The sequence below is a fragment of the Lissotriton vulgaris genome, chromosome 10 (genome assembly GCF_964263255.1).
Source record: "Lissotriton vulgaris chromosome 10, aLisVul1.2, whole genome shotgun sequence".
In the NCBI taxonomy this organism is placed as follows: domain Eukaryota; kingdom Metazoa; phylum Chordata; class Amphibia; order Caudata; family Salamandridae; genus Lissotriton; species Lissotriton vulgaris.
Genome location: NC_141698.1, coordinates 1,155,747,451 through 1,155,761,756, shown reverse-complemented (window position 1 = coordinate 1,155,761,756; position 14,306 = coordinate 1,155,747,451). Strand labels below are relative to the sequence as shown.

General features: G+C 50.7%; 1 protein-coding gene across 4 annotated transcripts in view; it reads left to right on the top strand.

Annotated features, from left to right (window-relative positions):
• FAM13B (family with sequence similarity 13 member B) overlaps positions 1-14,306 on the top strand; it is a 476,175-nt gene that overhangs the window by 81,849 nt on the left and 380,020 nt on the right. For all 4 annotated transcript variants that reach the window (XM_086942255.1, XM_086942256.1, XM_086942257.1 and 1 more), the window contains 2 exons: positions 12,593-12,737; positions 13,295-13,434. In XM_086942255.1, coding sequence (XP_086798381.1) covers positions 12,593-12,737; positions 13,295-13,434 — 285 coding nt within the window. The remainder of the gene's footprint in view (positions 1-12,592; positions 12,738-13,294; positions 13,435-14,306) is intronic.

The window sequence follows — 14,306 nt, the reverse complement described above, 5'->3', positions numbered from 1 at the left end:
TGGAGGATCCCCCTGAGCACGACCGGAGTCGGTAAGAAAAACCAGATGCCTAAAGACCACTCTGCACCAGACATCCCACTACCTTGGGTGGCCCAACCGACGGTGTCCCGTCATTCCAACTTAACTCTCCAACCGGTGGTAACCTCCAGAAGATCTCCGTCCCGGAGCCTGCAGTCTTTGTTGGAACCAGGGAATCCCCATTGAAAACAGGGCACCCGACGCCAAAATAGCACCCTGCACCCAGCCGCCCCGCTGCGGGTGCACCATGTGTGCTAACTCGGATTCTCCTTTGCCCTGATTTAAACCCCAGGAGCTTTGCTCCCACAACCCAGTTGCCTGCTCGTAAGCAGCCACCAACCAGAGGCCCCTATCCCCCATTGGATAAAATTGGGACTCGGCACCCGGCCGCCCTAGTGCAGCTGAGGGTGCTTTGAGAGTGCATCCGTGACCCTGGGGGCACCCTCGTTCTAACCCCAGAATACCAACTCTCACAACAAAGTACTTACCTGTTAATCGAAAACCTCATTTTCTCCATAGGAATACATTGACTGTTTTTCCTTGAAAATTAAAGTGTGGAGTTGGTTTTGTATGAGAATTTGAAAAACTACAAATAAATTAAAACGGACTATGGGCTTCCAGTGACCTAAAGATAATGGAGGTGAATGATTAATTATGTCGACCCATGCCATGAAGAAATCAAGGGGACATGTTCGTTATAAAGGAGCATCTTTCCTGGTGATTTTCAGGAAGAAACAGAAGTAATCAGTGGTTTCAAGGATGAGTCATCGCAGTTGTGTGAATCTAAATATAAAACCTGTGGGTCGAGTGAGTCCAGTTTAATTTGAGGGACAAAGTAAAAGGTCAGAGGAGCGGGCAAATTAAAACAAATGGGTCAACGGGGACCTGGCTTACCTCGATCGAGTAGACACACAGGCGGCCGTGATTAGCCGAGGGATAAAGCAAAACCAAATTGAGTTCCCCAGAAGCGTGCTGGTCACAAATCCTGCAAATGACAAGGCGTAATTAAATTAAACCCTCAAAAGGAGAAGAGTGAGTTCTGGGAGGCCAGGAAGCTATCCCACGTACCTGACAACGTTTCTTCGTGTCGCTGCAGTCTTGAATGAGATTGCCCAGCTCCTGGTTAATTAAGGGACCGATTCCGTCTGATGTATGACAACGCGCACGGGCAGCGTGCACAGCGTGTGGCTGCATCTTTAGGTCACTGGAAGCCCATAGTCAACTAGGCCATTCAAGGGGAATTCACCCCCATGATAGATGAGTAGCTCTGGTCCGCTATCCTTTTCATTTGGTACCTTTGATTGGTTTGAACACTCCTTCTGTAGTAGGGGATCTCTGTGTATAGTCATAATCTAGTGAATAGTCCCGCTCATGAGCGTGGACCCCGGAGCAATCAAAAATCTCTTAAGCTGTCTAAAAATGCAGTCCTGCACAGACACTCAAGAGAGAATTTAAAGACCTATAATGCAACCTATATCCACAGGCTACACTGTCCAGTACTTCAGCTAGACATTCCACATTCCACCAAAAAACCACAACCAGCACAGCTTGCCAAGTTTTCTTCACAGAGAAAAACTTACCCTTTTACCAGTAAAGCCTCAGGAATGATAGAGCGGAAGGGGAGGACAGACAAGCCCCATAGGCTGCTATTATGTGGCTCAAAAAGGGATACCGTGCCTTTAAGAAAACATTCTAGAACTTTCTCCGTATCCCAGAATGCCCTGCAGGTCCCATTTACTGTCAGTTCTTTTTTCCGGCTCCTGCTAGCAGGACCCTGGAGCATTGAGCTCTCCCTTTTTTGGGTGTATTACAGAATTTTTTTGCACTTTTAAAGTGAGTTAGTGTCTACATTCGACGTATTTTGGTGCCCTCTTCCTCTTCTAGTGTTCTGAGCAGTTCTTTTATCAAAAATGCCTGCATTATTTGATAAATGCCCGGAGTGCTCGAGGAAGAAGGCCAAGTCGGACCCACACTCTGTGTGTATCCTGTGCCTCCCTTCTACTCATCTCCCTGAGAAGTGTGAGATTTGCCAGACCTTTCCCCCCAGGACCCTGAGAGACAGAAAGATGATCAGGCTCCAAGGACTGGAAGAAAGAAGACTACAGGGTCAAGGTAGGTCTGGGCAGGCTGGATCTGCTTCCTCTGCCCATGCTGAGGCCTCTGGGGGGCTCCCCAGCATCAAGAAGGCCAGAAAGCGTCGCCGTTCTCCGTCGACATCGATACCATCATCAACGACGGCGTCGAGAGGCATGACGGCGGTCTGCTCCCCTTCTCCCCAGGGATCTGGGTTGAGGCGGCGTCGACGTTTGGCGTCGAGGGGATTGACGAGACTGCCGTCTAGGTCGCAGACTTAAGACGTCGTCATCATCATCATCATCATCATCATCATCGGCGTCGTCGTCGTCGACACATCGACGTCGTGAGGACTCCAGACGGCGTCGGTGCTCGCCGTCGAAGCAACACCGCCGTTCACCCTAGACGTCGACTCGACGTTCAGCGTCGAAGGAGACGTTCGGCGTCAAGGCGCAGATCTTCAGCGTCGAGGCGGCGAAGCCCGCCGTCGGGGTATAGGTCGTCGACGCCGAGACGGCGTTCGTCGGCGTAGAGGGGCGTTCACCGCCGCCGAAGAGGCGCTCTGCGCCTAAGAGGAAGAGATCAGCTTCCAGGAGGCGTTCTGGAGCCAGAAGGACTTCCAGATTCTCAGGGGCACGACAGCGATGTCGGTCACCGACAGGGGGCGCTGCCTCTCGATCGCCTACGCCGAGGAAGATGATGAGGGAGTCACCGGGCTCGGTGTACTCTGTGGTGTACTCTCCTCGCAAGCCGAAGTCACCTCCTCCTTAACTGCCGAAGGAGCCGCCTCCGCACACTCCTCCGCCACTACCTCCTCCTGTTCCTCCACACGCACCGCCACGGCCTCCGAGGTCGGTCTTCTTGATGCACCGCCCTACGCCACCTAAGGGGGCACCTAGGCCGAGGTCCTCTGTCAGGCCGCTGCCGCAGGTGCCGTCGCAAGCACCCAGGGAACGTCCAAAGCCTAGAAGACCCAGATCTCGCTCCGGACGGAGAGGAAGGTCAAGGAGTCGCCGGCGCTCCTCGACGAGATCCAGACGACACCGTAGGAAGGGTCGGTCTAAGTACAGCACTGATTCGTCCAGCGCAAGAGATTATTCCCCAACGCTTTCAGAATCTCCTCGGACGAGGGTATTCCCTGTGGACGACGTGGTCTCCTTTCAGGAAGTCTTGCTGAGGGGTGCGGCCAAGCTGGGCATCCAACTGACTATGCCTACGCCTACGACCTCCGTAATATTTGAAACTCTCCACAAGAAACACCTATCTAGGCCTCTGTTGCCCTTGGTGCCTGGCTTATTGGAGCCCGCCATGGAACTCTTTCTCACTCAGGCGGTGACGAAAGCAGCCCCCTCCAGGCTACTTAAGAAGTACAAAGCTCCTGAGGCGGACCTGGCTTTCCTCCGATTGGATCCAACCCCGGATTCCGTGATTGGGACTGCAGCGAGGAAGCAACACGCCACCACCCCGTCCTCCAATGTGCCTCCAGACAAGTAGTCGCTGGTTGGATTCAGCGGGCAGGAAGGTGTGCGGGACGGCCGCTACATCTATGAAGGCTGCCAGTGCATTGGCACTGTTGGGGCGCTATGATCGGGCACTGTGGGAGTCCCTCCAGCAGTACGCAGACCTCCTCCCACGGGAAAAGGAGGAGGATTTCATGGGGATCCTGAATGAGGGATTGCTGGTGTCCAACCAGCTGATCAGCGCAGCTGCAGACTCGTCGCTCCTGGCAGCCCACGGGTACTGCCATGGAGTTAATCAGAGGCGGCACGCTTGGCTCAGATTGACGTCACTGAAGCCCAGCAGAGGGTGGCCAACCTGCCCTTCTCGGGCGAGACCCTATTCGGGAAACACGCCGACGATGAGATGGCCCGCATGAAGGCGGAGGCAGAGACTCTCACGGCTGTGGGCTTGGAGAAGCCCAAGGACCAGAAGAACTACCGCCTGTTCCAGAGACGGTACGGGGCGCAGGGCGCAGGGTGTGGTCAACAGTCTGGACAGCAGCAACAGTTCCAGAGGAAGCCCTTCCAGAAACGTCAGAGGGGCAGGGGTGGACAGCAGTCTGCCGCCGCGACCAAAGGCCCGGCTGGGGATAGGCCCTGAGCGATTACTTCCCCGTCATCCGTTACCCGCTGCGGTGGGGGGAAGCGTTCAATATTTTCTGGCAGAGTGGAGAAAAATAACTCAGGACAAGTGGGTGCTGAATATTGTTTGCAATGGATACAGTCTTCGGTTCATCAGCCCGCCTCCAGCGATTCCACCGGTTCGCTCGCAGTTTCAGCTGCGCGAGCTGCCGATACCCTGTTAAGGAAAAGGGCGATAGAAGACGTCCCTCTGTCCCAAAGGGGAAGAGGTCTGTACTCGCGGTTCTTTCTAGTCTGCAAAAAGGACAAGAACGAGTTCAGGCCTAGTCTGGATTTGAGACAAGCAAACAAGTGGATTCGCAGCGAAAAGTTTCGCATGCTGTCCTTACACCAGATTGCCCCTTAACTGCAAATGGGAGACTGGCTGTGCGCGATAGACCTGCAAGATGCATACTTCCACGTGCCCATTGCACAGAAACACCGAAAGTTCCTGCGATTCCAAGTCGGCACCAATCACTATCAATACACAGTGTTGCCGTTCGGGCTGAAGTCAGCGCCCAGGACCTTTTTCAAATGCATGGCAGTGGTAGCAGCACACCTGAGAAAGAACAAGGTGTTTGTCTACCCGTACCTGGACGATTGGTTGATCAAAGCATCCTCCTTCGCGGAAGCACAAGTGCATTTCCAGAAGAGGTCCGTTCTCTTGAGCAAGCTGGGGTTCCACATCAACATGTCCAAGTCTGTCCCGACTCCGGTCCAATGCCTACAGTACTTGGGAGCATCCATCAATACGCTGTCTGCAAGCGTGTCTCCTTCTGAGGAAAGACGTTTATCACTCCTTTAGAAGGCTCAGGATCTTATGACCTCCCATCTACAACAGGGAGGACGGTGTCTTCTCTACTGGGGTCGATGGCCTCTTGTATCTTCCTCACGCGCGGCTACACATGAGACCGCTGCAGGAGTGTCTGGAGGATCAATGGGACCAGAGGAGAGGAAACTGGGACGACAAGATAAGACTGTCTCTACATGCTCTACAGTCTCTGAAATGGTGGTGGTCAGCGGAGAATCTCCTCAAGGGGGTTCCCTTCCACAACGACACTCCCACTCAGACCATCGTGACGGATGCCTCTCTCCACGGCTGGGGAGCGCATTCCGGAGAGTTACAGATACACGGGACGTGATCCCCGCCGGAGTAAACGTATCCTATCAATTTCCTGGAACCGAGAGCGTTTCACTTGGCACTGAAGGCCTTTCATCCGTCCTTCCAGACCAACTTTCTGCTTGTACAGACGGACAATACGACCACGGTGTATTACCTCAACAAGCTGGGGGGCTCGAGATCGCGCACCCTGTCGCAGGAGGCGCAGGCGATCTGCAACTGGCTTCTTGCCAGAGGACTGGCGATAACAGCTACTCATCTGCCAGGTGTGCAGAATGTTGAGGCGGACGCACTGAGCAGGCTGATCCAGGAAAACCACGAATGAGTCATAAACGACGAAGTACTCGGAGACATCTTCGACAGGTGGTGCACTCCAGACGTGGATTTGTTCGCCACAGCCGAAAACGGCAAATGCCGAAACTTCGCATCCAGGTACTTCCAGCAGGGAACGCTGGGGAATGCGCTATGGATCGACTGGTCGAACAGCTTTCTGTACGCTTTTCCACCCATTCTCCTGATTCCGGCGGTGATCATCAAGCTAGCCCAGTCCAGGGCGCGGATGATCTTGATTGCTCCGGAATGGCCCAGGCAGTGATGGTTCACGGACCTGCTTCACCGGTCTCTCCTTCCTCACATTTGGCTGCCGTGCCGGCAGGACCTTCTCACGAAGTTCGGGGGCGGATGGTGCACCCCAACCTCTCGTCTTTGAGTTTGGCGGCATGGCTCCTGAGATAGTGCAATATGGCCATCTGAATCTCCCTGCAGATTGTATGGACATACTGAAGGAAGCCAAGAGATCTTCCACTAGGACCTCTTATGCGTACAAGTGGAAGAGATTTTGCATCTGGTGCAAGTCCAAGAACTTTGATCCAACGACATGTAAGGAAGAGGTCATCCTTCCATACCTTTTTACATTTGGCGCAGGCTGGCCTTAACTGTCATTCCATTAAGGTTCCTCTCGCCGTGCTTACTGCCTACAGGAAATGCCCTTCAGAGACTTCCTTCTTCCATATCCCGGTGATCAAAGATTCTTTGGAAGGCTTGTTGAAAGTGTTTCCTCCTGTCCGGCGTCCTTCGCCTTCATGGGAATTGAATGTGGTGCTGTCCAGACTGATGAAGGAACCTTTTGAACCTATTCATAAGGCTTCGCTACAACACCTGTCCTGGAAGGCGGCGTTCCTCGTGGCCATTACATCGGCCCGCAGGGTGAGTGAAATTCAGGCGTTGTGTTGCCAAGAACCTTGTACAGTATTTCATGCTGCTAAGGTTGTTATCCGTACTCACCCTAAATTTCTTCCTAAGGTTATCTCTTATTTCCATGTTAACCAGGCCATAACTTTGCCTATGTTTTTCAGAATCCTTCTTCACCAGCGGAAAGGTCTCTTCCTTCCCTGGATGTCAGGAGGGTGTTGAAATTTTATCTGGATAAAACCAAGGATATTCGTAGGTCAGACCAATTGTTTATCAACTATGGGTCAGTCAGGACAGGTCTTGCGACCTCGAAGCAGTCCATTTCGAGTTGGATTGTGTCCTGTATTGTGTTATCAAAAGGCTAATAAGACCTTAGGGGTTAAAACTGAGGCTTATTCCACCAGAGGCAAAGCGGCCACGACTGCTTTGCTACGTAATTTTCCCATTGCAGAAATCTGCAGGGCCGCCACGTGGAAGTCGGTCTATACCTCTGCTAAGCATTACTGTCTGGACACTGATTCCAGGGCAGATACTCGGGTTGGGCAGGCTTCGATGCGAAATCTGTTCGCACAGTAGTGGTGTTGTACTCTTTTTCTCCCCCGCTGCTATGGTGCGGGATGGGCTTGCCATTCTATTCACTAGATTATGACTATACACAGAGATCCCCTACTACAGAAGGAGTAGTTTCTGTCCTGTAACTCCAGTTCTGTAGTAGGGGTATCTCTGTTATAGTCATAAGCGCCCTCCTTCCTCCCCGGTGGAGACAAATGTTTATGTTCGGAATGCTACAGGTGTGGCGTTATACGCCTTCAAAAAGAACTGAAAGTAAATGGGACCTGCAGGGCATTCTGGGATACTGAGAAAGTTCTAGAATGTTTTCTTAAAGGCACGGTATCCCTTTTTGAGCCACTTAATAGCAGCCTATGGGGCTTGTCTGTCCTCCCCTTCCTCTCTATCATTCCTGAGGCTTTACTGGTAAAAGGGGAAGTTTTTCTCTGTGAAGAAAACTTGGCAAGCTGTGCTGGTTGTGGTTTTTTGGTGGAATGTGGAATGTCTAGCTGAAGTACTGGACAGTGTAGCCTGTGGCTATAGGCTGCATTATGTCTTTAAATTCTCTCTTAAGTGTCTTTGCAGGACTGCATTTTTAGACCGCTTAAGAGATTATTTTTGATTGCTCTGGGGTCCACGCTCATGAGCGGGACTATTCACTAGATTATGACTAACAGAGATACCCCTACTACAGAACTGGAGTTACAGGACAAACTACTCCTTTTGACACATCCCTCTCGTTTTCAGGCTGTCCTCTTTGTCTGTAGTCCTGATGAAGACACGCTTTGACATTTACATAACAATGCTGTTGTCAGGGTCGAAACATCGACAATAGGATTTGGCTCAGCTATACCTAGTCTCTCGGTCCTAAATGATAAACAATTGTGCTATTCACCGGAGACATGATCTTTTACATTGTTCTGACCGCTTTTTTCATTCGAATACCTTTTGATTACTTGTACATATTCCACTTTCACACTTGTATATAAGACACTCATGGAACCACAGTCACTGAGCACTTCTTTTCACTGTGCTACTTCACTATGATTTTGCATTAATTAATGACTGCCTTGTAAATGCATATTAAGATTGTCCTGCTTAACAATTATGTTGGACAGGCCACATGAAGGGCCGCTCTCCCCCAGCCCAACCAGGCCCGAGCCCGGTCACGCAAGTACCACACCCCACCATTGCACGTCCTCCGTCCCCTCAGGGACCCCTGCCCTCGAGCATGTCGACCTCGTGGGGCCGATCCACTGCCGGCCCACGCGCCCATCCTGGGGCGCCATCTTGGACACTCCACCACGAGGCCGCCTGGCCCCCGATCGACCTCAACCCTGGGCCTGGCCCGGCCTCAGACATCCCGGCACCACCATCCACCCAGGAGGTGAGCGGGCTACTTGGCAAGTCAATGGGAGAAAGAGGTGTCGATGGCTCTCCCCCGCCAAGTGCCGCTCGCCCATCGCCTCCCCGGGCGCTGGCTCCACCCCCCTGCTGGGTGTCTGGACTCCCTCATCCCGGACCTCCCGACCTCCAAGTGCGAGGGTCCGGACATCAAAGCCCACCAGCCCTATAACTGGGGCAGCTCCAGAGCAGGAAGGCAGTTGTATCTTGGAGTCGAGAGACGCAAAGAGGAACTCATCCTAGACGGACTACTGGCGCTGCCGTAGCTCTGTCTTGTGCACCATCGTCCTGCCTGCTGGCGCTGCCGCAACCTTCGCAACCTTCATATCCTTCATCGTCGTCGGGACCTGCTGGCGTGGCCGCGGACCGTTTGTAACCATCATCTTCACCGGGACCTGCTGGCTCCGCCGCGGACCGTCGTTTCCTTCGTCCATCTCGGGACCTGCTGGCTCCGCCGCGGCCCGATCATCTAGAACGCCGAGCTCGAGGATTGAGAGCTATATCCATCTTTTGGTAACAAGACTGTCCCGCTACCCCTTCTTCCCAAACCAGAGACCAGAATCGAGGGGACCCCTGAGTCCAGACCTCCTTGTATCATTTCATCGTAACTTAAAGAATTGCCTATAAAGTCTCGTTGAACTTTAACCTTGTGTGGTGTCCGTCTGTGGGGGGGAAGTTACTTGTCTGTACGGTCGCTGGAGACGGCTCTCCCCGGAGACCTCTCCCCTTACTCTCGGCCGACCCTCCCGGTCCGTCCAACAAATTAGAAACTGTTTTTTGTTTTTTTTAGAAGCACATACTTGTCTGTGTTTCTACCATATTGCATATGTATAATACTTTATGATTTATCTATTTTCCGTGAAAAAATTGTTTATTCCCAACAGAACCATTGTAAGACTGGTTTTTGAAGGCAGGCTCGACCGAAGAAGTTCCCTCCCACCTCCAGACTATGGCTGACTTCATGAATTCGTCCGGGTTCACTATCAACGTGCCACAGTCACACCCGACTCCCTCTCAGACGCTCCCTTTCGTTGGAGCTGTACTGGACCAAGTGCAGTTCAGGCCTATCCCCCTGGGCAACGAGCCTTGGCTATTCAGGCTATGATGATGCTGATGTTTCAGCCTTATCCTGAACTTCGGTGAGACGGACTCTGCAGTTGCTGGGCCTCATGGCCTCCTGCATTCTACTGGTGAATCATGCCTGATGGGACATGCGGGCTCTGCAGTGGGGCCTGAAGTTCCAGTGGCTCAGCATCAGGGAAGTCTTATCGACCCGGTACAGATCTCCACAGGTTCTGCGAACGATCTGCAGTGGTGGGTGACACCGTGTTGGGTAAGAGGCAGACCCCCCTCGCTTCAGCAACCAGATCTCACAGTAGTGACATATGCGTCACTTCTGGGATGGGGCCGCAATCTGGGATCAGATCAGAGGACTCTGCTCTCCGCGGAAGTCAAGCTCCTCATCAACTTGTTGGACGTTCATGCGAACTGATTGGCACTGGAAACCTTCTTACCATCTCTCAAGGGGAGGCTAGTTCGGGTGTTCACACACAACACCACCGCCATGTGATCCTGCAACAAACAAGGTGGGGTGAGGTCGTGGATCCTTTGTCAGGAGGCCCTCCACCTCTGGGCTTGGCTGGAACTGGGCATTTTCTTGGTGATTCAACACCTGGCCGGTTCCCTGAATGCCAGTGTGGACAAACTCAGCCACCGGTGCCGAGTTGATCACGAATGGCATCTCCATCCAGAGGTGGCGCAAGGTCTTTCAGCAGTGGGGAGGGCCTTGGTTAGATCTACTCCGCTCCTAACAGAATGTGCAGTGTCAGCAGTTTTGTGTGTTGTTTCCAAGGCGGCTAGCGCTCTGCGGCGCTTTTCGTCTTTAGTGGAGCGTAGGCCTCCTGAATGTTTTTCTGCCCATACCAATCCTATCCATAGTGCTGAAGATCAAGAACGACCTTGCTCAAGGAATTCTTGTGGCTCCGGACTGGTCAGAGTTTAGTATCCCTAGCTTCAACAGATGATCATCGAACCTCCGATCAGGTTCCCCTTTCAGGAGGACGTTCTGTTGCAGCAGCAGGAGAGGGTGCTCCACCCGAACCTGTCCACCCTCCGCCTCCTTGATTGGAGTTTGTGCGGCGGCAGTTGACAGCTTTTGACCATTCCTCCTGGAGGCTGTAAATCTATTCTGGCAGCCATCTCTCGGGTTATCCTCTGCATAAAAATTAGGTCCACTTTGGCCAAGAAACAGCCTCCTGAAGGCCTTAGAGCTCATTCCACTAGACATAAGGCAGCTACCATGGCTCTCCAGCGTGGTGTTCCAGTGCTTGATACCTGCCAGGTGGCCACGCTGGCACCTCTGCACAGATATTCCAAACAATATTGCCTGTATAATCAGGCCCATAGGGAATACCTCTTTGGCCGTTCGCTCCTACAGGACTTTCTGGTCTAACACTTTTCCGCAGTTCTTCCTTGGGGGTGGCATTGCTTGGGTTTCTTTTCTAAGGTAAGGGGTCTGCGGCTAGATGTCTATCAGATGGGCAAGTTACTTATCTCCGGTAACTCCTTATTTGGTAAAGACTTGATCTAGCTCCAGATTCCTTACCGATTCACCCATCCTCCCTGCATTGCGGATCAGTTTTTAGTGTCCGGGCTGTTCCCCTTCAGGGCGCTATTTTTATTTTTTCTTTAACACCCCATGGTCACTTCATCGCTCTGCGCTTCTGGCGTGTAAAGTCGTGGAAAATAAGGACGTAAGCATGCCAAGATGGGCCTATATAGACGACGCAGACGTCATGACGACTAGGCAGATGCCTACAACGTCAAGCAGAGTCTACCGACGCCACCTATCAGCGCACAGGGGAACTGCTATGAAATCTTCCGGCTCAAGCCTGATGCCTGAAAGTTCTAAGGTAAGGTATCTGCGGCTAGACCATGTCTTTACCAGATAAGGCAATACCAAATGTAAGTAACTTGTCCTTTAGGGCACCTATTAACAGAATTTTTCTATGGTCGATGACTAAAGCGGACATGGAGTCTGCAGGGAGTAGTGGGAAGTGTTGTACATGGCCTAGGGGTCTATACACCACCGAGCAGATGAGGGGAGGAGTCAGTCAACCAGAGGGTTAACAAATGGTAGAAGGCTTTAGAACCTATGATGCTTTTTAATTATAGCAGCTACTACTACTCCTATTTCATCTGTGGGCATGTTCATTTGGATAAGGTAATAACGTTCAGGAAGAGCTGCTAGGATCTCTGGGGTATATTCGTCTGTTAGCCAGGCTTCCGTTAACCATAAAATGTCCGGGGATTCAGTCGAGTTGGTGAAAGATTTCGATCTGGTGGTTGACTATGGTTCTGGTGTGGAGGTACCTGCCCCTGATTTCATCCATTTTAGGTTTGGGAGGAGTGGGGTTCATAGATGAACCTTTGATCGATTCAGTCCGCTGAATCCAATCTCAAGCGACAATCTTATCATGTGGGAGGTTTAGCTTTTGCGGCTTAGCCGGAGTATAGGGGGCTAATTGATTGCTTATTGAGTACAGCTTTTTAAGCACCACTGAGGAGTGCATGGTGACTGGCCCCTGGCCACGGATTGGCACAGACTGGCTTGGCTTTGGCGTGCCCTCTGCGCACGCACATTACTGCCGGCATGAAATAGGCTACGAGCTCTAACAGTCTCTGCCCCCTTCTCTCCTGAATCCAATCAGCAAGGTCAATGGCCGTAAACATCCTCCACCCCCGTCCCTGAACAGGTCTGCACATCTTCCCCACAAGTTTGGCGATGAGATGCTCAATTGTTTGTTAAAAAGGTGCTCAAAGTATTAAGACCTGTACAAGGAGCGCAATTACAGTCTTATTTACAGTTTTATTTGTTATTGTTTCTGTAACTTCTTTTTTAATAATTTCATGTATATGCTTTTATGGCCTTAAGCCAAATAAATAAATGTGACTAATGTGCAGCAGGGCGGCCCCATACTGAGAGGGACTTCTCATTTACCTGCAGCAAGGCAGCCTGCAGGAACCGAGAAAAGAACATTTTCTTGGTGATGGCAGAGTGCCTATGTTGTCATTGTACACTGAACGGCCAGTTGATTGCATTCTGTTTTTGTTTTAGCATATACACAGATGTGGAAGATGTGAACGAGCAAGATGCAGTTAGCAGGATAGTGGGATGGCTCCTGGAAAGCTACTTTGAGTTCTTTGAAGCGGAAGAGGATGAGTTTTCATCTACTAATGATTTAAGTTCGATCACTGAACAGGTGAGGTTTACCTTTTGTATGTGTGATGCTTAAGCTTGTTGGCTGACCTGTGTTGAGCTAAACGTGCAGTCATGGCTTGTAATCCTGATTTTAAAAAAAACAAACATTTTTTAAACTTATTTTCTGCATTGAACTCTACAAATACTGAAGCTCGCATGAAGGGGTAAATTGAGTCTTCGGTTCCTTGTAAGAGATGTCCTCGGACTAGGGAATACCTAAAGTGCACTCTCAATGCTGGCCGTGCTTCACCGGGCAGCAGTCTTAGTTAAGGGAAAATCCTTTTTTGTTGTGACTCCATCAGAGAGACTGCCTATTGCCGGTAGAGTCCTCTAATCCACTGTGCTGCGTTTCTTACGTTTGTGTCACGGGCATGTTTGAAATGCAGTTGGGTTGGCCCACGTGCTGTATGTGCTCAAACGTGAGGCTGTTAACAGGAGGAAGCTGCAGCCTGGACTGTTTTTGGTGACATTGGGGGTGTGCTAATCTGGCATTGTGTAGCACTGCACCATATATGCTTTGGAGAGACGTTCTGGTTTAACACTGCTGTTCCTTTTCAGATCGATGACTTGCTAGAAGAAGACGAGGATGACAAGATTGAGTGCACTGATGAACTTCCCGAGGATGTCGTTGGCCAATCCAATGAAATGCAGGAGGTGCTCAACCAGGGAATGAACGATGATCTTTTGGAAAGCAGCAGGTAACAGTCACTCCATCGTCTCTATGAGGAGGTTTGCTTAGGTTCCCTATGTTCAAAAACAGAACACTGTGTGCTGTCGGTTTTTATGTCCATCGTTCCTTCTGTTTGGATTCCAACATAACCTTTTTGGTTCTTGTATTTTGGTGCATTTGACTCTGAAATCTTATGTCCTCGCTTGTTTTGGAGGTCCACCCTGCGAGGTGGTGTGATCCCTCCTGCAGTCCTAGTAGAGCATTCTGCGTATGGTGATGCAATGCTTTCTTTGTATCTGTTCTACTCAGGTGAGTCTTAAGCGCAACTAGGACTTGTCTAAAGTGCGACTGTTTAGGAAGCTGGCTCTTCATATGATGCATCAATAGTCTGGTATACCGTGTAGTGTCCAGTGGTTCCCTTATGAATGGACGGGGCTTGCGATACAATCCCATAGGGTTCTATTAGTGTGTAGCGTGGTCGAGCATCCTGAGGCTTAACACAGGAGTGCAAGACATTTGCAAATCCACACAATGATCAACAAATGTCACACACGACTCTAGGAGGAAATCCGCACTGTAGGAAGGTTGGCTCCTGCTAGCACGGTTACCCCCACGTTTTGCTTGGGGTCCGTGTTTTTGACTACTCGTACATTTGATATTAATTTTTTTTTTTTTAACATGTATTTTTATTTACCTGATCAATTGTTTTCTTACTCTGCCATTCGATACTTTGACTAATGAAATGAATGGTTCAAAATCTCAATTACGGATTTGCACATAAAATGTTGTTGATATTAAGGATATAATTTTTAATATATTCCTTGGGGTTTGCTCTTCATGTACCTATTTTGTTGTATTGACAATAGTGTACAACCTTCGTGTTCCTCTACACTATATTGG